General features: G+C 38.7%; 1 protein-coding gene across 10 annotated transcripts in view; it reads left to right on the top strand.

Annotated features, from left to right (window-relative positions):
* MACROD2 (mono-ADP ribosylhydrolase 2) overlaps positions 1-22,608 on the top strand; it is an 877,989-nt gene that overhangs the window by 163,642 nt on the left and 691,739 nt on the right. The window contains exon 1 of one of the 10 annotated variants that reach the window (XM_042049291.1): positions 18,205-18,392. The exons of the other annotated variants lie outside the window; for them this stretch is intronic. Within the exon in view, the coding sequence (XP_041905225.1) occupies positions 18,305-18,392 (88 nt within the window). The 5' untranslated portion in view covers positions 18,205-18,304. Of the gene's footprint in view, positions 1-18,204; positions 18,393-22,608 lie in introns of those variants that run through there. 10 annotated transcript variants of the gene reach the window in all.

Genomic DNA, 22,608 nt, shown 5'->3' with positions numbered 1-22,608 from the left:
AGAATTTTCCTTTCCTAATTTCCAGTGTCAGAGATGTTCTAGCATGGATTAGACCATCCATCAGGGGAGAAGTGCCTGCTTGACACAATACAGGCTGAATATTGCTTTGGGATCAAATCAACACCTCTCTTGTTTTCGAGAAACATATATTGAAAAAGAAAAGAAAAAAAGTGCAGTTGAATACTATCTGGTTTGCTTTGCTTACTTTCAGGTGAATGCCAAAAGTAAAACTTAAAGAACTTGATTAATCATTCAATGAATGGAATCATCAGTTCAGTTGAAACACCATGCTTCTTTAAGGCCTGTTTTTAAATCTAACCTGTTCAGGCTAGAAAGGAGCTTGAAAATAAAACAACGTCAGAATCTTAATGTTGCAGACAAACACCTACATATTCCCACTGAGCAATTCTGCTGCTTAAATATTCTTTGCTCTTCCGGTTCTGTATCTGCCTGTAGTCTTCAGGACAGTTCCTTGGAGATCAAGGAGTCAAGCCAACCAAAACAAATACAGAAGTGTTGACAACAGAGAAGAAATCTGCCTCTTTGCAATCTGAATCTTGGGCTTGTCTGAGTTTCAGTATTGTGCAAAAGACTGGAGGATGGGGCTCTGAGGACTGGGTTGAGTTTTTCATTTTCCTCAACAGAACATTAACATAAAGTCCAAAATCATAACTTAAACAGGTGCACTTCTTTTGTAATTCTTATTTACTTATTGCTAGTTGATTAGACTGTTTGTCTTGGTTTGACTCACAAGATCAATTTTAATTATTAACATGTTTCTTTCTGTTTCCTATTAGTTCATTTGGTGGTTGGAATATTTTTGCTTTGAAAAAAGGTGTAGATGCCATCAATAGAAATTGATTTTTTAACTGTGTTCGTCACATTGACTTTGCCAGAGAGGTTGATAGGTCTGAAAGTTTGGGGAAAGACAAATCATCATAGTCTTTTTTCAAAAGATTAAACAAAGAATTTGACTTTGTACAGATGAATATAGAGAATATTTAATATACTCATGATAAATGGCATATTGATGGCATCAGGTGTTCATGAAGAAGAGTTGCACAGATTAAAATATATAAATTAATATTTTTTATTGAAATATAGTTGTCTGCTATTATGCAAGTTTCACGTCTAAAATTGAGCATAAATATTCAAGTAATGTTCTTTAATACAGTGAAACTCTACGTATATGAAAATCTTACCTCATACTTGTCAGATGAAATTTGTTTCCTGCAATAGGAAAATAACAGGAGTTTTCTTAATTAAGTAACATTTTCTTATTCAAATTAATTTGCTCTCATTTAGTCATCAGTTAAAGAAGAGGTTGTGTAGACAAGTTGCATACCTGTATGCCAGGATGATCAGGTCAAAAAGCTGTTATTAATAAAGTCTTTCTGTTACAAATATATTCCAGACAATTCCATCTATTTTGTTCTCATCAGAATCAAATTACAGCAAATACTTGCTTTACCCAAGATCCTCTGTTCCCCAAGAGCCCTTCAGCATTACTTGTAGCACTACCTGGAAATACTAATGAATTTAAAAGTACTGAAAGAATTTAAGCTGATTACATTTAGTGCCTTTTTTCTTCTGAAGGTGTCTCAGGCTCACTTGTCTTTCCTTAAGTGGAACATTTCTGGAGGATTTGCACCCTTTGCATGTGATGCCTTCCAGGATAAGGCCTGTGCCATTGACGGTCTGCAGATTAGAAAAGAAAAAGCAAACTCTTATGTCAAAACTTAAGATGGAAAAGATGTGAAAATATCTTTAACGTAATTTCTGTAAGTAAGGCACATAGCAAAAAAGTCTACTGAGGGAAGGTGAGTGATGAGCTAACTTTTGTGGAATTTTGGGTAGGGATATACAAAGTGCTGTGAATGCTCCTCACCCCTGTCAACCAGAGAGATCGATGCTACAGCAAACCTTCTTGTTGGAGACTTAAAGAAACAAATGTTTCCCAAACTTCATGAAGAATGAAAAAGGTGAATTAATAATTGTGTAAATGGTTGGCTGAAAGGGTTTTGGTGTGCAAAGTGGCAGATGTAATGTCATTATGTTGAACACAGCTTGGGAAAACTGAAGACTGTAAGCATTTTATGTTCTGAATAAGTTATTAAGAAGTGTAATAAAAAAATAAAACTTCTAACACCTGCATAAATAGAGCCAGTGCCAGGTTCGGAGTGTGCAGGAGCCAGACTTGCTGTGCAATGAGTACAAGGTATGTGAAACTTGTTGCCAAAAGGTACTGCAGTTGCTTATGGTTGAAAGAGAGGCTGAATGAGTTCATGGATGAGAAAGTCATTGGGGATTATTTAGAAACTAAAGGCAACTGAGGAATTCTGTCAGCTTGAAAGCATATGGAGTATCAACAAGAGTAACTGTATTTGGGAATACTGTGCTTGATTATCCTGTTCTTGGTCATCTTTTCATGCCTCTGTTAGGAGCAGAATCTCAGGCCAGGTGGGTCTTTGCTTTGAAAGAGTACTGCAGTTCTCATGGTCTTTCCTTCCAGAAAAGGATCTTCCAGAACACCATCTGCCATCTATGAAAGGTCAGTTACAAAAATAAACCAGCAAACAGCAGAAAGTACAGTCTATTAGAAAAATCCCGTGGTGGTATGTGGGAAGAAGTCAGTAGACCAGTCGCATATCCATCATGTCTGGCTGCTGTCTCTTCCTCTCTGCAGAACAAGGCTGAGTTTCAACAAGACAAAGAAATGCTGGAAGGAAGATTAGGGCAGGGCCTCTGAGTTTGTGCTCTTACGGGGGTTGAAAGGAATTACAGAGTCTGTTTCTTATCCCGTGCTCTGGCTGGTACAAAAGGCACAGGTGGGAACATCTGCAGAGGAGTGGGAGACCTCAGAATAGTGTTTGGTTTTACTTGGTGACCTGCATTCCCTGCTCCCGATTACGTGTCCCTGAATTCCTGCATCGCTGCTCTCCGTGCCCTGTGCCAGCGTCAGCGTTTTCTGTGGGGTTGAGGCTACTCCGCTCCATTCCCAGGCTGGTATATGGAAAGGGGAGGAACAAGTGCTTCTCCTGAGGGCAGACCTTTCAGATCTTGTTTTGCTGCTTCTGTACGAAGTGGCAGCCTGTCTTTTTTAGCTGAGATTAGTGGGCACGAGCTTGTCAGCAGCAGCAGTCATTTCCTGGAAGCAGGATGTGGAAAAGGCAGTTGCAGGGGGCAGGTTAAAACACAATCCAGTAAGAAGTTGTATGTAAAAAGCAATGTGGACTTTAAACTCTCCATGAGCCTCCGTATTACTGCCAAATAAGCCTTGCTGAAAAGTACAAAGTATGCATAGTGGATCATCCTTTGGGAATAAATGGCACATGGAGCCTCATTTTTACTTCAGTCAGTTGCTTCATTATACTGGCCCTCTGTCTTTGGAGGACCTGAATTTGTAGAGGCAGAAAAAGTATCAATGTCCTTTCCCCTCTTCTTGAAAGAATAGGCTTTTGGATCTTTTTATTTTTCAGTTTCTGAGGCTGTAAATCAGAGAAGTGTTGTATAGAACTGGAATCATGGAGATCTTTAACTTCTATTTATCCAGCCATTGGAGTATTCAAACAGTATGATTCGGAAAAAATCCTATCAAACCCCTTCAAAATTTGCAATGTTTTGCAAATTTATTGGGTCATAGTAAGTTAGAACTTCTAAAGAAGCTGCATAGAATCCATGCTTGCTTGTACAGGCACAGTGCAGCGTGACCTGGCCCTTACATTTCAGAGACATGCGCCTGAACAAGGAGCATGGGGACAGGGCAGGGAGGAGGCTGCAGAGTTTATCTGGGTCTCCACCATATTGAATTAAGGGAACAAACCCTCTGTTCTGGGCCACGGCGACCTGGAGGCAGTAGACAGTGGTGCAGCAGCACTTGGCAAGGATGAAAATGTCATCTGCTTTGTCCCTAGATGCTGTCCCAGGGGTCTCTCTTCCTGGTGGAGGAACAGGCAATATGGTTGCCCTTAGAAGGCTGTGATTCTTCTAATTGTAAGCGATACTTTTTGAGTGGGTTTTTTCCACATCAGTTTTTGGCAGTGTGTTAGGACCATGGAAATGTTTAGACCTCTAGTTAGTGGCAGAAGCAGCAGCGACACTCAGTCTGACACAGGCAATTAAGTATTATATTTTCAGGATTGGAAAGGCAAGGCTGCTTTAGAAAGAAAAATCAGAGGAGAATTATGATTGCTCATGAAGCCTAGATAACACTTGTAATATTTAAGATATATATACTTGGAAAATGACGTGCATTGCAATGATTCAGGAATTTATTTGTAGAGGCGGGTTGTAATACTTTATGTTTTTAATTACAACTGATAGCACTGAAGCCAACAGCAAAAAACCCAGAAAATTAGGGTCTTAAACCCAAACCCAGCCCTCTCTAGAGGCAATGTTGTTAACAATTTTTCCATTGTTGCAGAGCACAGATTCGGGTTTAGTCCATAATAAAAGATGCTGAAATAGATTTCCTAGAATTGTCTGTGTGAATAATCATCCTCAGTGGCTGTGAAAGTGTGGGGGAATATCTGTTTATAAAGGTTGCTCATTCTCTGGCAATCAGCGTTTACTCCTTTTAGAGAGAATTTAATTAAGATTGACTGGCATATTTTCCATATCGTATGTTGGAGTGTAGAAAACTCTTAGCTATATATGTATGTAAGTTGCACTTTTTAATTTCTGTCAAATTTCTGAGCTTCACTTTGGATAATCCTGAGGTATCCTCAATAAAGTTCCACTGACTGTGATGGGACTTAGTTGATAACTCATATAGCAACTCTTAAATAATGAGTCACTGAAGTTAATTGATTCTTGAAGTACCCAAGTTGGATTCCACTGTCTTATTTTATGTATGTACATTATAACAAGAGGATCTTTCTTAAATAATATTGTAAACACTTCTAAATAGCAGGCTTTTGACCACTGTTAAGGACATAGCTTCTGAAATATATCCTTCAGTGCAATTCAGTACCCCAGGTGTAGAAGAACGGAGGAGTACCTGCCTTGTAGCAAGAAGTTTTCTCTCTCCTTTTCAAAGGAGAAAGGAAAGATACAAATGAAAAAGAACAAAACAAACCAACCAATATATGCAGTGGCATTTCATAGGAAGGTCGACATGGCTGCTAAGATAAAGATGCTTGCAAATTCTTAGAAATTATATTCCTTTTAGAATTGCCTGGGAGGATATTAGCACTGGATTGTTTTTTGGTAAAGCAACCCAAAGAAATGTGCCTTCATTGTATCTCCATCTAAGTTAAAAAAACAACAAAAGCACTAAACCCCTCCTTTTTTTGGCCCACAATATTTTTTCTTTCTGGAAAACTGGGCCTAGCCTGCTCTGCACCTGAGCATCTCTTCCTTAGGCTGACTAGTCAACCAGCAGGTTTTCCATCTACAAGGATGAGGCTGTTGTGATAGTATTAAGAGAAATGGTCCTTGACCTTCTAAGCCTCTCAGAGGTAGTCTTTAGAAATTCATAGCCTTTAAAGTCATGCTTTTTGAGAGTCAGTATATCAGCCATGAATTCACCCAGCTAATGATTTCTATTGTCTGTGGTTTTATGTGTAAAGCACTGTGTTTAGTTAATGCTTTGCTATTTCTTCCTAGTTATTTAACCTTTGTTTAAAACACTGAGGTTGTTCCATTGCTGTTGCCAGATGCAAGAGGCATCTTTTTGTGTTTGTTAAACGGGCAATGATGATGTGTTTCAGGTACTCCAAAGGTTTCCCCTTTTAATGCTGTAAAACAGGAACAACAAAACCAAAAATAACTACAGTTGAACTTTTAAAGCTTTTTATTTTTTTTCCCATCGGTCCTGGCACCCAGGTGAAAATAATTGATGCTTGTTCTTTGTTCTGTAGATTTGACTAAACCTGGTGCATTTTGGTGCAGGTGGAACTGAAGGCTGCGTGAACCTTTTACTGATAACATTTTTATTCATGGCTTATTCCTCATTATGGCTCTTTGTGGCTCTGAGCATTGTTGGTGTTTCAGATCCCAGTTCATACTTGGGATTGCCATGTTTTGCTATGTAAAATTAGTGAAATTAAGAAGGAGAAAACAGGATGAGTAAGTGAGTTTGCCAATATTTTGTCTTTTTAGTTTTGAGATGCTCTGATCACCTTGTCCACATCCTAATGGGCGGCACGCAAACCGTATCAAGGGAACAATTACCATTAGAGAGTAGCGCTGAGGAAGGACTAAACCTTATAAAGGAATGACTCAGGCTTGGGAAATCCTGCACGGAGAAAACAAGCCAAACGCTGTGTAAACATGATTTCTGTATTGTCCATCGTGCTGTGGTTACTCGGTGAGGGTTGACACTGCCATGGAAAGCACGAGTTAGCACATGCTGTTCTGTGCCTTGCCTGTCAGCGGCTGGAAAGCCGTGCGGAGCGTTCTGCCACGTGTCGAAATAGCGAGTTTTCCACTCTGTGTAAGCTGTTCCCAATCTGTCTCATTTTTGTCACAAGTGGCATTTTGTGGAGAGTATCCCAACAATTTTATTTCTGAATATATAAAGGGGAAATATCTTTATTCTTCCCATTGTGGAGAAAACAGCCATTTTATGTTGACGGACACAAAGTAAAACTACTTTGGTGGATTTGAACTGAGCCTCCTGAGGACTTCCCTTTGAAGACAGACTGCTTCTCCCATAATCACACTTCGTAAGCTCCTCTTAGTAAGACCTGCTCAAGTTTTACTTAAGAAGAGCTTCTGGGCCCTTTAGTATCCAAGCTCTACTGACATCCACACACCAGATCTGCTGTGGGATTTGGAGGTAGTTTAGAGTGGCTGAAGAGACAATAGTCCTTCCTGGAGCTAAACTGTGCACACCATTTTCTGCAGGGTTTGATCTGCACTAGTAAGTGCTCTGTATTTTCTTTGCCTTCCTATTTAAGGACTGTTAGATGGAATTATTTTTCAAATGTAACTGCTCAGTCTCTGCTTTCCAGATGATGTATTACAGTGTTAAACTTCTGGTTTAAACATCGCTTATAATCTTAACCTCACACAGTTGCAGAGCCCAACTTCACCCCTGAGGAGTTCCTGTAGAGCAGGTGGCAGGACACTGGCAGGTTAATTTATGTCGTAAAGCCTCCAATTCTGTCGTTAATTCTGGTTTCCACTGTCTGCTTCTGTGGTTAGAACCTAGACATTGCCATCAGCATTTCATCATGAAAATATGGGATAAAAATCAAGACAAACGGTCATAAGTAAAAAAACTTGGGGCTTTAATCTAAAAGTTAATTTTCAGTTAATGGAAGGAGGAGGGTTGTTGTTTGACCTACTACAGTGGAAATGTAATTTCGATATGGGATTTTTTGGCTTTATTTGTTGTTAATTGCATAAACAACTCAAAGAAAGGATGGGGAGAGTAAAGTTAATTTGAGAAGAGATAACTCTTCTGAGACAAATCTTAAATCTTGCTGAAACAGGGAGGTTAAAATACTACTCACTGAGCACTAAATTTAACTTTCCCAGTATTTCTTTCTTGTAGGCTGATTAAATTTTCTAGTCTCAAGGGAAGCAAGGGTTTTTTCCACACTGTGGTAACGCTTGGTATTCAATATCCAATTTAGGTTGTTTGTTTAATAATTCAGTATTTGTGATGAATCTTGGTAAGTGAAATTTTTGCTTATACATCTGAGTTGTTGTTGAAAAATGCCTTAATATCTGATCTTAAGAGTGTATATATACATTTATGTCTTACATACTTGTTGTTCAATAAATACTGTGATTCCACAACCCATTGCTGTTCGCAGTTTCGTAATTATATTGCCAACGTTTATAAGACACCACAGGACAAATTTTAAATGACCAATATGGTGTCCAGTAAAATATTCTTAAGAGCTTTGATTTTGATAGAAAAAAATTACCATAATGCATAGGAAAAGATAATGGCTATTCTTCAATCAGCTACTTCCTAGTCTCCTGTGACCTTTTAACTCCCAGGCTATCAGATAAGGTTTTCCAGTTAGCAGCTGCATTCCCTCTCAAGAGAAAGCCCTCATAAATTAATTTGGATCTGAATTTTTTCTTCACTTACCCAGGAGTCTGTTGAGGTGTCTTTATTGAAGGATGACCCTGAAAGACAGAAAATAAGGGAAGTTTCAGGCACTATTTATTGGGGCAATTAAAAAAAGGGGTTTTTTTCTCAAACATGCATGTTGCTTCAATGAAACCTGCTTTAGGCACTTATAGCTGCTTGTTTATATATTTCCTTTCTTTCTAATTTAAGTCCCTTTAATCCGGTTACTGGAAACTGCATGTGCCGAAACGGAAAGGCAAAATGTCATCTCGCAGTGGAAAGCTGGATAGCAAATGGGCACAGGGCAGCTCAGGAGAACAGCAGGCAGGGCAGAGGGGTGTAGTAAAATAAACTGGTTGGACAACATAAACCTGGGGAGGTAGAAAGCAGCTGAGAGAGAAACCAAAGAAAGGAGAAGTACCTCTAGATGATGTGGCTGTGAGAAAATGTCATGTGTACAGCCTTGGAAAGGGGAGAAATGTAGGGGTTTGATCAAGGGAGAGGGAAACCATGAGTGGGGTATCAGAGACACGAGAGCTGAGACAAGATGAAAGAAAATCGTGCCGACAACATCTTTGTCTTTGGTAGAAAATCTTGGACAAATTGTGCTTATTGGCCCTGATAACAATACCTCATTTGGGCTCAAGGTTATCTCTTTGCTCAGAAGTAGCAGTGCCCAAAGGGTTGCTTTCAATTAAATACCACAGGTTGTGGATTTTTTGGCAACTGTCTTTACTTAAACGTAACTGCAGTCATGGAAGGGTGAAATGGTCGTAGAAGACAATCCCTTGCAGGAGTCTCAGGACAGAAAGATGTCATGAGCAATGTGAAAGTACAGCTGCTAACTTTACGTTCACACAAGCTGACTTTAACTTGTGTTTGTGGGTGCAAACCTGGTCGGAGTCAGCCTCTGATGCATTTCCACTTGTGACAGTATCTGCTGAGTGCTTGAACCTTCCCACTGTACCTGCTGTGCATTTCTGCACAGGACTCACTGCAGTTCTAACACTGGATTTGTGTGTGTATGTTACTGTGGGTGAAAGCCTGGACTTCCCTACTGTGTTGACTGTATCGTACCAAAATGAACGTGTTGATCTGCTCCCAAACCACTGGGGCCTCTCATGCTTCAAGGTTTTGAAAATTGCTCCCAGCTGTCGCTTAATCTTCTTCAGAGTGCAGATTTCCAGCCCTGAATATACATGGTGTGAGTGCTGTAAAGCCTGTAGGTCTAAAGCTAACTGGATCCCTCGTACGATCAGTGGAAAGAGGGAGTTTGCTCCACAGGATGGGAAGTTCCGTGGCTACATCCAACTTGCTTTCTAGAAAGACTGATGGCTACCTGGGGAACCAAGGAGAGCAGCTCATTATGGTAAATTATTATTTGTGAACACCCTGTGAAATCTAATCTTACAAACACTGTCATTTACCAATTCCCAATTTGCTTTCTGCCCATGTGGTTTCAGCAACATTAGTTGCAGTTGGCCAGTTTAGCAAACATTTTTTGTCATTATGTGTATTTGCTATTACATTCTTCCAAGTGTAAATCATGGAAAGTAAAATCATTAGGCGGTTGAATAGTAATAAAAGTATCTCAACCCGATGTTCTAGAGATATCTATACAGCCATTTATAACTAGAATAAAATGACGGAAATAAGGAAGGAATATCAGAGGAAAAAATACGTGTTCTTGTAAGTTTTTAAAGCTGCTGTACGTTTCAATAGTTTTCTTTTTCACCAAAAGAAATTAATATTTTTTTCAGTTTGATGAATTTAATAAGTAGATGACACTATGCAGAATTTATAGGTACAGCTTTTTTAACTGCAGCTGAGTAAATTCTCAAAGTATTTCTTGTTTAACAAAATGAAAGATTATAGTTTCATAAAAAGATTTCTTTGGGATGCAGCAGGTGTTCTTATAGTTTTCAGACTTTAAGATTTTCCATGAATAAACAATGTCATGCATCTTTTCTCATGGATTTTGTTCCTTGTGGTGAGTTTTTTAAACAGTGTATTAAACTGGAACATGTCATCCTTTTTCACTGTATTTTTTAAACAAAATTCTTTCACATGTGAATTCAGTACCATTCATAAATGCTTGTAGTCCATTATGAAGTAGATGATGTTAATAAAGGATTCCTAATGCATTTACCAAGCATCTTAATTAATATTGGTAAAACCTTTTTTTATCAATATTTCCAGTTACCAATATTACCAATTTTATCATTTTATCAATTACCTTGGGATGTAATGCGTGATTCAGTTCCAGCTTGCTGGCTCTTTATCAACCCTGCTCAAGGCTGCTGGCTGTCAGGGTCTGATGCCTCCCATGCCTTTACCTGTTGAGTATGATTTTGATGACAAATGAAATGAAAGTTCCTGTATGGAATAATACTTTTACACCATGGCAACAGTATGAAAACATCACTGCTCTTCCTGAACTCGTTTTCTTTTACTGGCTAGAAAAGTGGTTTGTGACTGGGGACTTGGGGAGACTTGGGAAAGCGGAGAATTGAGCCTTGTTGGGGTTGTCTTTTTATTTTTTCCCCCCTTCACTAGATCTCTGGGCTCAGTGTAGGTCAAAAGTTCCAAGGCAGAAATTATGCATAGATTAAAATTAACTAGTACAACTAGAATGCATAGAATCAGAATGTTCTGAGTTGGAAGGGACCCACAAGGATCATCAAAGTCCAGCTGCTGGCCTTGCACAGGACAGCCCCAAGAATCACACAAACTCCCCCTAAATAAATAAGCAAAACCCCCAAATAGCCTGGCTTTGACATAAAGATACATAGAACTTTTTTCTCCTCAGTAATAGCTCTGCAGTTCTCTCTTGTAGCGGGTTAAATGGAGCTCTCTGCGGGCATTGGGACATTAGTCTGTAGAAAGGTTTCCAAACGCTTCCTTTGCTCTAGCGATAGACGCTGTTTGTAAAAGCATAAAAGCTCCTGCGCTGTGGAGCCAAAGGCGTAGCTGGAAGCTTGGGTTCCCAAAGTGCTGTCGGGGGCAGACCTGTGCCAGCACCCTTGGCCTGGCCCGGCTCCCGCGGGGCTGCTGGGCTGGGCTGGGCTGCTCCCGGCGAGGGTGCCGAGGACAGAGACCCGTGGAAGTTGGCTGACAGCATGAATAACTGGCTGGAGGGGGAAGGTCAAAGTGTCTGATAACTGGGGCTTCTAGTACTTTCCAGCAGTAACTGCAAGAGGTATTAATTTTGTCTGTCAAAACAGACTAAAGACGTACTTAGGAGCTGAAGATTATTCATTTAAATTATGAAAAGGCTGAAGTTACAGTGATGGATGCTTTGGAGGATGCAAAAGGGGACTAAGTTCTATTTAAATATGAATCCACTGTGGAGCTGTCATAACATCCCTTACCGTAAAAAGTGGAATTGCTGAGCTGCAAGATTTGTTTTCTGAAACTATGCTTAGGACTTAGCCGGTCTTCTGCTTCAACAGTATTTCTCAGATTAGGGAATTTAATCTTTTTAAGCCTGGCTGTTTAATCAGTAGTGACCCTCGTGGCAGTTGTGGCATGAGAGCTTTCTTTGCAGCTCTGAGCTTTGGCTGGATCCCACGGGAGCTTTGTAGGTTACATGAAAGGGACTCAAACCTCCAAAAGGACATCCTCTAGAATTATTGATTTTGAAGAACAGGAAATGCAGGTTAAGTGCATTCATTCTTCTCAAGGATCCTTTGGGCCCACCAGTAGGTGAATTTGTCTTTATGAAGGGCTGTTTTGTGCATCGGACAGACACTTCACACCTCAGCTTCAATGAAATGGCAGTGATAGAGTAGATGTTAATATCCTTTAAACGAACACGGACTGTTTCAATTCCAGTTCAGCTTCTTTTTCTTCATGTTAAAGTACTATCTTAGATGCCTTAAGCAAATACAGTTTTATTCTTTTAAAGATTAAGTTTTAACTAGTAATGGTTCCTTTTTATCAGTTGTCTGATCCTGCCATGTGAGATGCAGTTTGTCTGGAGTCTTCTTTAGTTTGTTACAGTAAAGGGACCCTTGCTGAAGGTGGGGGTATCCCCCACTAACATGTACAGCTGATTTTTGTGCTATTTCTTGTAGGACCTCTTGCAGCTTTTATAAACATAGTTATTTAAAAAAGCCTCATAAAGGTGTACTTAAAATGCATAATGTGAATTTAAAGTATAGCTACATTGGTGTATCTTCTGGGGGTAAAAAAGAGACAGAGTTTTTGCAAATCTTATGTTCTTGCCTTTATGTGCTTTCTTGTGGTTGTTTCTTGGCTGGGTTTTTTTGTGTGGTTTCAGGTTGGTTTTTTGTTTGTTTCTTTGGGGTTTTTTTATTTTGGTTTTTTTCATGTATGTTTTTGTTTGCTTTTTATTTCTCCTCTGTTCCTCTCTTCTTCCTCTGTTTTCTAACTGCTGATCTTGCAGAGGAAAACCAAATTTTATTGTGAATGGAGCAGAAAAGAAAGCCATCAACTAGTAAGGAGTTACTGCTAATAGATCCATGCTTCTGGAATATTGAAGTTCTTTCCCCATTTTAGTCATTGCAGGTTTACTTAGTGCTTCAAAAGTCAGAACTTTCAGGAATTTCAAAGTACTTCTTTGCAGCTTTCCCTATCTTCTAAGAGAAGAAAGTCTAGGAAAAACTTGGGAAAGGGTTTTATAAAATACCCTCTTAATTGATTGGGATAAAACAATTGTGATTGCGTCAGGATATATGCAGACATCTTACCAAGTCTAGAACTTGTTTTGAACTTTGAGATTTATTGTTCTTTTAGATATGCTTGATCCCATTACAGCCTTTAAAATGCTCAAGGCCAGATATTTTTGAACAAAAGTGGTGAATGAGTGACTTGAATTTAACATAAGTATGAGGCTTCTCCACCCTAGGAGTTCCTATCTCGACCTTGATTAAATAGTCCCTCCAGGAGAGCCCTGTAGACTCAGACAAAGGCTTGATGTGTGTTTGCTCAGAGAGATACTGCTGCCTTCTGCAGCTCTTTACAAGCTAAGGGGCTTTCTAAAGACTTCATGGCTACAGACATCTTGGCACAGAAGGGGACTTTGTGAAAAGCACGTGTGTTGTCTTGCAGCAAAATGGCCTTTCTATAAGAAACACGACATACTTCTCTTAAGAAAATGCATGGTTTGCCTGTTAGTAAGGTCTATATAGTTCCCCTTTCCATGTTTCTGTGCATATTCCAGGATGCTTATGAATACTTCTGTGGTATTCTCTCTACCCTCTGGCTCCTCCCAGTCTCCATAATTAAAAGATTGTGCACACAATTAGTTAAAAACTTGCCTTGGATTTAACAAGTTTCCTTTCTGGAGGACTACAGTTTTTGTGGTGAGACAAAATTTCTCTTTTCTGCAGTGCACATTACAAAATGCAGGGCTGGCTGACTTGTGAATTCAGCAAAGATAAAAGAACTTGTTCCAATCTTTTTAGACTTTTAAATGCCGCTATCTCTCCTGCTACCTATCCTTGATTTATGACAGTTCTGCTTGTGCAGGGATTGCAATGTCTTCTAGTAAGACTCACCAGCCTGCTCCTACCCCTTCCTTGCACAGATCAGATGGCTGTGCAGTATTAGTAGAATGTAAACTAGCAGTTTAAATGAGATTACTGGGATTAGCCATCTGGATGGAGAAGATTTAAAATGGCCTTGATTGAGGTCCTTAGAATTGTGAAGTAGACAGCAAAGCCATTATGGACGAAGAGGAGAAATGAGAAATGGAAAATAGATACAATGTAAGAATGGATTTGTTTTATGTTTTGGGTATTTTAAAAGAAATAAAGGCATTATATTGCCTTTCATTGCTCTGATCGGCATGGAGGTTTTCTTGTGGCAAGAGGCAAGAGAAACATACCATGAAATAATTTCTTTTAAAACAGGGAGTTTCATAACAGTAAGAAATATTTTTGCTGTGGAAATCAAGTGAAGGAAATGTACTTTCTCTCTAAATATATCTGTGTAGTGCCATGTGTGTCTAAAAGACTTGCTTAAAACACCTTTCATCTCACTATTTTTATATTACAGCAAAAAGACTTTTATATTGGGCCAAAAGACTGAGTAGGAAACACAGATTAAGACTCAGTGGATCTACACACGTCCTGAGTAGTCAAGGTGTTGAAATATTGAAGAAATAAACTCTCCCCCCAACTTCACACCTCGGAAGTAGTCTGTGCTGAGTTTTATTCTTGGCTTGTAGCTTGCTATTTCCACCTCCTCAGTCTGATAGCCGTTGTCTAAGGAATATTGAATTTGTCTTTATTTTTGGTCATTTCCTCTTCCTCATGTGCAGTATCAAAGTGTTGTCACCCAGTTCTCTTCTGCTACCACATGTAGCTTTTCTTCTTTGTTCTGGTGTAAGAAGTAAGGGTTTGTTGTTTTGGTTTTTTTTTTATTGTAATTTTCAGTAATTAAACTGATTAGAATTAAACTGGTGGGGAAACTGCATTTGATTACACAGGCAATACAGAGGAGGTAAAACTCATCTAACTAGGTTCCTTTCCAGCCTTTAGGCTTTTAATAGCTAAGTTAATTTCCTAGAGGAGTATGGCCTGATTGAACGAAAAACTTATAATCATTAATTGCAGTAGATTTAATTTGTTTGAAGTATAAAGAAAAGACTGCCTGAGACTTTGGGGGAAGAAAAGAGCTGTGCTCCAGTGCAGTCCCTTATTCCAGCCAGATCACTGTGGGTTTTGCTGCCTCTAACATGTTCTGGTAACATTTTGGGACCATAGGTGGGTTTTATAGATATTGGTAGGCATGATATCAGCATTATGTGAGATAAATTAACAGGACATCTTTTCCTGCAAGTAATGACCATAAACTTATGCAGGGTATTTAGTCATGTGGGATTTGGACTGCAATCTCCCTACCTGATGCTTCAGGGACAGTAGATCTTCTCTAGCTCCACCAAGCCATCTCTTTGCTAATGTGTGTATAGAATGTGTCATTGATGTGGCTGCTCTTCAAGAGAAAACAGAATTTTCCGTATTCACTAAAGTTTGGGGGAGGTTATTGTTGTATAATTTATTTCCCCCTGATGATTAGAGCACGTGACTGGTGTTCTGGGGCCTCTCTCTATTAATTGCCACTAGAAAAGTAATTTTATATAGAGCTTTAAAAGATGATTAATCTTTTTCTTTTCTGAACAGCTATAAAAACATACTTTACCTGCCTCACAGATGTGCTTGTGTATGGCATAGGATGCCTGTAATATCCTTTGACATTACTGGTCTCAGTGTTCGTATAAACAACATTTGTACTTTGCCTAATTTTGTCTTTGTTTTCTTAGTACATTTTTCAGAATTACTCAGCTGCCTCATAAATCACTCTAGCAGTATTAGAATAGTGAAATGAAGTGTTTGCTCTGCACAGATTAGATTATAGCATCCTTGTTTGTATTTCCTAGATGTGGAATAGACCACTGGGAGTTACGTAGTAATCCTGGATTCAAAAGGTCTATGTGAAAGCTTGGAGCTTCTTATGATCTTAATTTTTCCTCGAGGTAGAGTATAGAAGGAAAAACAACTCATTAAAATATCATCTAATTTGACAACAAGGCATTAGAAAGTTGCTCTAGATGGACTGCATATATTGCAGCATTTTGGAGAAAAATGATTCAGCTTGGACCAGCGTGGTTTTTGAACCAATGTTCATCCCAGCAGGGTATTTGAGCTACATGTGTTTGTCTCCCTTTTTGCCTTACAGAAAGATTGGTAAATCAAAAGCATAGAAGTCCTTATTTAAGCAACACTTTAAAAATGCTCAGTAAGAGCACAAAAAAGGAGCAGTATACTTTGAAGTGATTAATCAGCTTTCCCCAGTTTATCTTTGGTTTATTTATCTGTAGAAATTGTTTGTAGGATTTTTCTTTCTTGTTCTCAGTCCTAAGCTCTGATTCAGGAGCCACAGTCCTTTTTATTGAAATTCTCAGTGAGAATATTTTCTAGACTATACAAAATAACTTGTGATTGAGTTGTGGCCCAGGCAAAGGGGCAAACGTGTTCACTTACTTGTTTTACGTGCTGATATTACTCTTGAATCATTGGGCAAACTGTGACTAGGAGCAATGAAAAAAAAATAGTAGCAGAAATAGCAAGTATGAGCAGTTCTTGTGGTTTTGGGTAGCAGTTATGGCTGAAAGGATTTGTGGTGGAAGTGCTTGTGGTGATGGTGGTAAATTAACCACAAGCATCTTTCCCACCAGAGGGTGAATTCTCATCATCTGTCTTGGGTTCACAGAACACAGATGTCCCACATTGCCACCGGACAGTGCCTGCCTGTCATCACTGGCTGTGTAGGGAAATCGGTTTTCCACATGTGTTCTCCATCCAAAAATCTTGTCTCCTCTAGACTGTGGAAATATGTTGCCTAACTGGGAATAGCCCTACATAACAAGGTAGCATGAGTCCTGCTTGATATGTGCAACATTTCCATATCTAAATTGATCAGTGGAATTAGCAGGAAGCAAGGACATGAAATTCTAAGGATGACCCACTGGTGCCTATATGATGAAGTTACTGATTAGGTGTTGCAACTTGATGATTATTTTTCTTTCTGTACGGCATTATCAGCGTTGACAGTGCGACATCCTGCCCTCCTGTTGTGCTTCACAGAAAATGAAAGCTCCTTGTCCAGCATGACCTCAGTAAATTTTTCATCAAAGCCTTAATGCTGCTTCTGCCAGATATTACCTGCTCAAATGCACAACCTTTTAACAACATTGCCTGTTTACTGCAAAATTTTGGATAATAGCTTTAATCTCCTTTGCCTGTAATCTTAGTGTTAAAGAGGAATCTTAAGACTGTAACAGATAGACTCCTTGCTTTATTTCTCAGACAGCCATGGGGAGCCCAAGGAGCAGGTACACAGGTGATGGCCAGGGAAGTGGGGTGCAGGGCACTGTTTGGTGGGGAAGCAGCCACACAGCACAGCTCGATCTGATGGTTGTTGAGATAAATCACGAACCGTGAGCATCTGCAGCTAGGAAAGATTAGAAACTCTCCACAAGATGACAGGAACAAAGAATTGTCCCACACAATCTAAAATCTGTCATTGCCAGGGATTTCGTCTGGGCTCTTGGCTCTGTCATGCCTTTGAAGATATCTACAGGCCTTCCCATCCTTTTGATTATTTGTGATCTTCCTTTTCTTTAAAGTTCCTGAATAGAGTTTTTAAAGTTTTCGGGGAATGTGAAAATGGTAAGCTAACAGTACTTTTTTACTGTATTTTTTTCAAATTTAGTTTATGTTTCTCCATTTTAAGATGTGTCGTGGACTGTACGTTCCAGGAGTAGTAAAATGGAGAGGATGATCGATCTGACTAAGCTGACTTACTTTTATCATAAAAGGGGCAATTTCTGATGTCTCTGATACAGTAAGTTGATGGCTACACTTTATGCTTACTGTCTTTTGTGGTCTTCTCCAGATTTTTTTTAGGCTATAACTTTTTGAAACAGACAGTTAAGATAAAGTATAGATAGTGTACTTGACAGCAGGATACAGAAGTATTTGGGACAATATTCTTAGGGGCAGTGTATGATGTCCAGTCCATATTCTACCGTAATGCATTATTCCTGGTTAGACTGAAATACTGAGGTTATTAAGTTCCACTTTCCCTTACAAAGGAATACATGACTGTTGTTATACAAATATTAAGCCCTATAGGAACACTTTGGGCCTATGTTTGAAAACACCCCCCTGACTTTAAAATACATAACCAAATTCTCTGTTTCTTCTGTAATGTGGCTCCCACTGACCACAGTGGGAGCTGCTTCTAATTTCACGCTATATAAAGAAAGGATCATTAGAGAGGTGATGCAACATGATCATATACAGAGCATGTTACACTCACCCAGTTGGACACATTTTAAAGTTGACTTCAGTGCTTTGCAGGCTCTTCAGCTCCTACAAGTCTGCGCTAGTTGCTTGCAGGAGCTTGTAATTCATTGTCAAAATCTTCCTTGCAGGCCGCTCTTGCAAAAACAGTGCAATAACACCTTGCCTTCTTCTAACTTGGAGGCAAAAGTTGCAAGTGAAGTCTTGTCTGTGTAGCTGAAAAAAACCAAACCAAAACACCCGGGCCGTTTTTGTTTTGTAGGACATCAGGTGTGCCTTTTTTTCTTCTTCTTGTCTTTAAACGGAATTGTTCATGAGTGTTAATAGCCTAAGAAAAAACAGTGGTGTGGACATGTGCTACTTTGGCTTGAAAGTACACCCACTGAGGTCGCCCTGCAGCTGGAGGCATGACTGCCCTTGCTTGGTTTGCCTGTGAGTAATGCAGGAGCGGTGTGGGATGTACCTGCACCACAGGGAAACTCTTCCTGCTGGTTACCCTGTGGAAAAATGGCAGGACAACGCCCCAGGTAGCTTCTTTTCAGCAGTGGTCTTTGATTTCATAAGAAATTAGTGGGTTTTTTATTGTTTTGAAGCCTGAATGTTGAATATTAATGTTTCAGAACTGAAATACTTTAGTTTTTCTTGCCTTTTAACTTTGTTTTCATTTTCAGAAGGTAACTTGCTTTATTACAGCTTTTTGTAATCTGACATTTTCCTTACAGAAGTCAAATATTAGGCAGTTATTTTGTAGCAAAATATTGAAATGAAACCTAGTGATTAGCTACACCACGAGTGCCATGCCAAAGTTTTAAATTTAAAAGTAGAAGAAAAAGCTCATAAGATAGAGGTAGACTTTGGGAGGTTCAGAGCTGGCTGTAATTTTGAAAAGACAAAAGCAAAGAAAGCTTGAAGAACTTCACTCTGATTTTTTTTATTCCTGTTTTCCAGATAACATATTCTAGTTCCTTTGGGATACTGGAAAGATGCATGAGTTATATGAATTTCAGTAATTATTTTGGAATAATTACTACCAAAATTGTTTTTCTAATTGTGCTGTTAGAACCTTGGACCATGTCTTACTTTATTTTGCATAGGCTTTTAAATATTGATGATGATTCTACTTAAATGGATTAATTATATAGTGCAGCACTCTGATTCCCTTTAATGTTACATTTACAAACCACACAAATGGCCTAAACTGTGTGATGAAGAATGGGCTCTAGTAGACCTGAATATTTTTGCCCTCATTATTCTGTGCTGAAAGAAGTTCCTGTTGCTTTACATTTCAGCTCAGCTAGATTGTTAAATACCTTCATGATCTAGAAGGCAACTTTTAAGTGGCTGAGCAAACCACAAATTGATGCACAAAATGGATGAAATCTTAATTAATCTCTTTCCCTTTATCTGGTAGTGTGTGTGACATTTTATCACCCTGTGTTTTAGAATGAAATTATTCCTGGTTCACGCTTTTCTGATGTTTGCTGAAATGAGAGGAAGGTGGAGAATGAGCATGGATTCTGCAAAGGGGCTCACACAAAACATGGCCATGGATCCTTCTGTGCTGACCAGCCACTTTCAGCCTTTTCTGACTCCTTCCCTTCAAACTGCAGGTTCTGATTCAACAAGTCTGTTGTCTCCTCCCTCCCAAGGATGACGTCAGCCTCATCAAACAGGCTCTTCTAACTGTCCTTCTTGAGGCGCTGGCAGGAACCATTCTCCTTTTGCATCACTTTCTTTATTTTGATTCCAAATAGATGGTCCTGTCTAGCTGAAATTAATATCACTGGGTGGGTATGAAGAGTATGAATTTCATTGGTAGGAAAGTGTGAACTGCTGTTTTTGCAAAAATTTCACCTGGGAGTGTTTTGTGGAATTCCGTTTGGGACCATTCTTAAAAACAAGTTCATTTGGGTTTTGGGATATTCTTTTAAGTTACATTTTTTGTTGTGGTTGTCTGACTTGCCCACCAAGAAGCAATTTTGGTGGAGTCTTCAGGCTGCTGCAAAGTTTAGGCTTCTTTTAAAGCTGGAGCCTAAACTTGAGTACATATGGAAGTTTATACAGCAGCATTTAGGAAGTACTCTGGGCCAAACACCTTTTCTCATGGATTTTTCTCAGGATGTGTTAGTCAACTTCAATTTCTGTTAATTTTCTTTCACCCTGCATTAAAGCAATTACTGTATTTCACTCTGTGGTAAAAAAACCTGTCATTTTGCTGCCTCTGCTTTGAAGTTATGCCTCCGATTAGGCCAAGTTGAAAATGTCATCCTGATAGCTATGTGCTCATTTCTGTCCCATGCTGCTGACTGCTGCCTTGCCTATGTTGGTTTGGTGCATTTGGTGGGTTTTCTTTTACTCTTCGTATCAGATTTCAGAGATGCTTTGCATATGACTGATTAAGCTTAATGGATGTAATATATAACTTTTAAAAATAACCTTCTTGCATAAATGCACACCATATATTGAGTTGGTAATGTATTAGAAGAAGAAAAATAACTGAGACCTTATGGCAGTTACTGTTTCCTTATTGAATTCAAAATGTTGTGAAGGCAATTTCCTTGACAGGATCAACTCGGGAGTACTTACTAGAATGCCGATTATTTTTTTTTTCCCCTTAATCTACCTCTGACATACCCTTTACAAGCTTGAAATTAGAGACAATGACTACTTTATTTGCAAAGATAGCAAAACTTAGTTTAAAAAATCTGTTCTCTGTACAGAATTTGTGAGTGGGGAAGAGAATATCACAGGTTGTAACAAGTGAGCCACAAAGCTATTTTATTGGTTCCAAATACAGAGCCTGTGCTTCTAATCCACAAAGCCTTCCATTAGTTTTTTTTTAATCTTTAAAATGGGACAAACTTGTACTATGCAGTTTCAGTATCTGAAAAACAGGTAAGACATGGAAAACTCAATCCCTTCTGTAGCATCCCACATCATCTATTTTGCTAAAACAAAGGTGATGGAAAATTCATGAGCTGAATTGTTCGGTCGTGCTTCTAGAGATCTTGGCTTTTTAGAAAGAGTGCTTGAAGTTGGTACTCTCTATTAAGAATAAAATGAGACTGGGTAGATGTTTGCTTCTTTTTACAGAAGGGTTTTATGGGCAGAAGAGATTTTTTTGGTACATGAAGCTGAAGTCTTTTGAGTCTGTATTGAGAGCATGATGTGCTTTTGATCACACGTTAAAGGTAAGCAAACCTGGAGAAGAGCAACTTGTTTGTAGAAATCCTTTGTCAGTTGTTCCATCCATATTCTGGAGCTGTTTCTGGGGTACGGTTACATAAGTGGTTTTAAGTCAATCTTATTTTGTAGGCCTGGTGGTTTTCTAATTTCCAGTAGACTTAGCTTTGCATCATTAGTCACTGACATAACTTTGCCAATCTGGCCCAGTCTGTTGTTACAATGTTATTTTACCTCTCCCAATTGCTGTGGCTTTGTATGCAGGGAAGCATTTTAAATAGAGTGGTGACTGTGTTTTATTTACTATACCTGCTGCAAAATGACTTCATGATCTTTAAGCCTAAAGCTTTTTACTTTAAGGCATCCAAACACATCTCACGATAAAATTTTTGAATGTACAAGGTACAGTTGTTATCTCACTCCTCTTTGTTCTCTCTGGTTTCTTGAGAGAAGATGAAACAAAATGCAGTGACAGGTAAGGCTGTCTCACAAAACACATAGAAGAAATGTTGCTTCCCATTCCATAAATTACTGTTACTCTGCTCACCAGCTGCCTCTTATGATGTTTTATTGATGAATAAAGATGGTGTCTGAGGCAATAGAATGTCTTGCATCTTACAATACTGCCAGTTATAAAGATGTCTCCTTGAATAAATTTCACAATTAGAAAGTATTGACAAAAATATTCAATCTTTTTTACATCAAAATAATCTCAAACATCTGCTGCCAAAGTCACACAATATCAACTAATCTTTTAAAAGTATATTTTTATTATACTGACAGATGCATGGCTGCATGACATAGATGTCAATTTAAGTTACTAGTGCCATTAATACTTGACAAAGACATGCTCCCAGAAGAATTCATGTTCTTAAATTGTCAGATGAGTATATGCCAACAAAAAGTAACCAGAGTTATTCAGCTATGTTTTTAACAAAGCTAAAAGTGTGTTATCTCCAGAGACATTGCAAAAATTGCTATTCACATCTTTCCTGTTCTCTAAATTCCTCAGAATTGACAGCAGAAAAAACAATTTTTTGCCTGCAAATGCCTGTTTAACCAACCTATACATACATCCTTCTTCCCTTTTTGCATGTTCTGGCTAGCAGCGCAGGAAGAATTTCAGTTTCATTTGAGGTGAACTTCTTCAGCATTCAGTTGCTTTCCTCAAAATTTCAAATAACCTTACTGTTTGGAAAGAATGTTGATGTAAAGAGAACAGTGAGGAAAATATTAATACCACACCAGAGTTTCTGGTCTGCTTATTCAGTCAAAAAAGTGTTGGAAAGCGATACAACATAACTCATTAAAGAGGCTGAGATTTAAAACATTCATGTCCAGTTCTTACTTGTCAAATGTGCTGGTACATTCATTATTAAAATTTGTACGTTTTACATGTAACATGTACATGTTACATTTTAGTAACCTGAGCTTTCATTGTGGGTATTCCATAATGAGCAACTAAGCTTACTTTAAATTCTTTCCTTCCAGGTCTTTTTCTTTTTCTATTTTTTTTTTCTTTTTCTTTTTCTTTTTCTTTTTCTTTTTCTTTTTCTTTTT

The sequence above is a fragment of the Corvus kubaryi genome, unplaced genomic scaffold, assembly GCF_017639235.1.
Source record: "Corvus kubaryi isolate FWS band 111438036 unplaced genomic scaffold, C.kubaryi_AGA036_p1.0 70, whole genome shotgun sequence".
NCBI classification, from domain to species: Eukaryota; Metazoa; Chordata; class Aves; order Passeriformes; family Corvidae; genus Corvus; species Corvus kubaryi.
The sequence above is the reverse complement of the archived record's forward strand: the minus strand, read 5'-3'. Positions and strand labels throughout refer to the sequence as shown.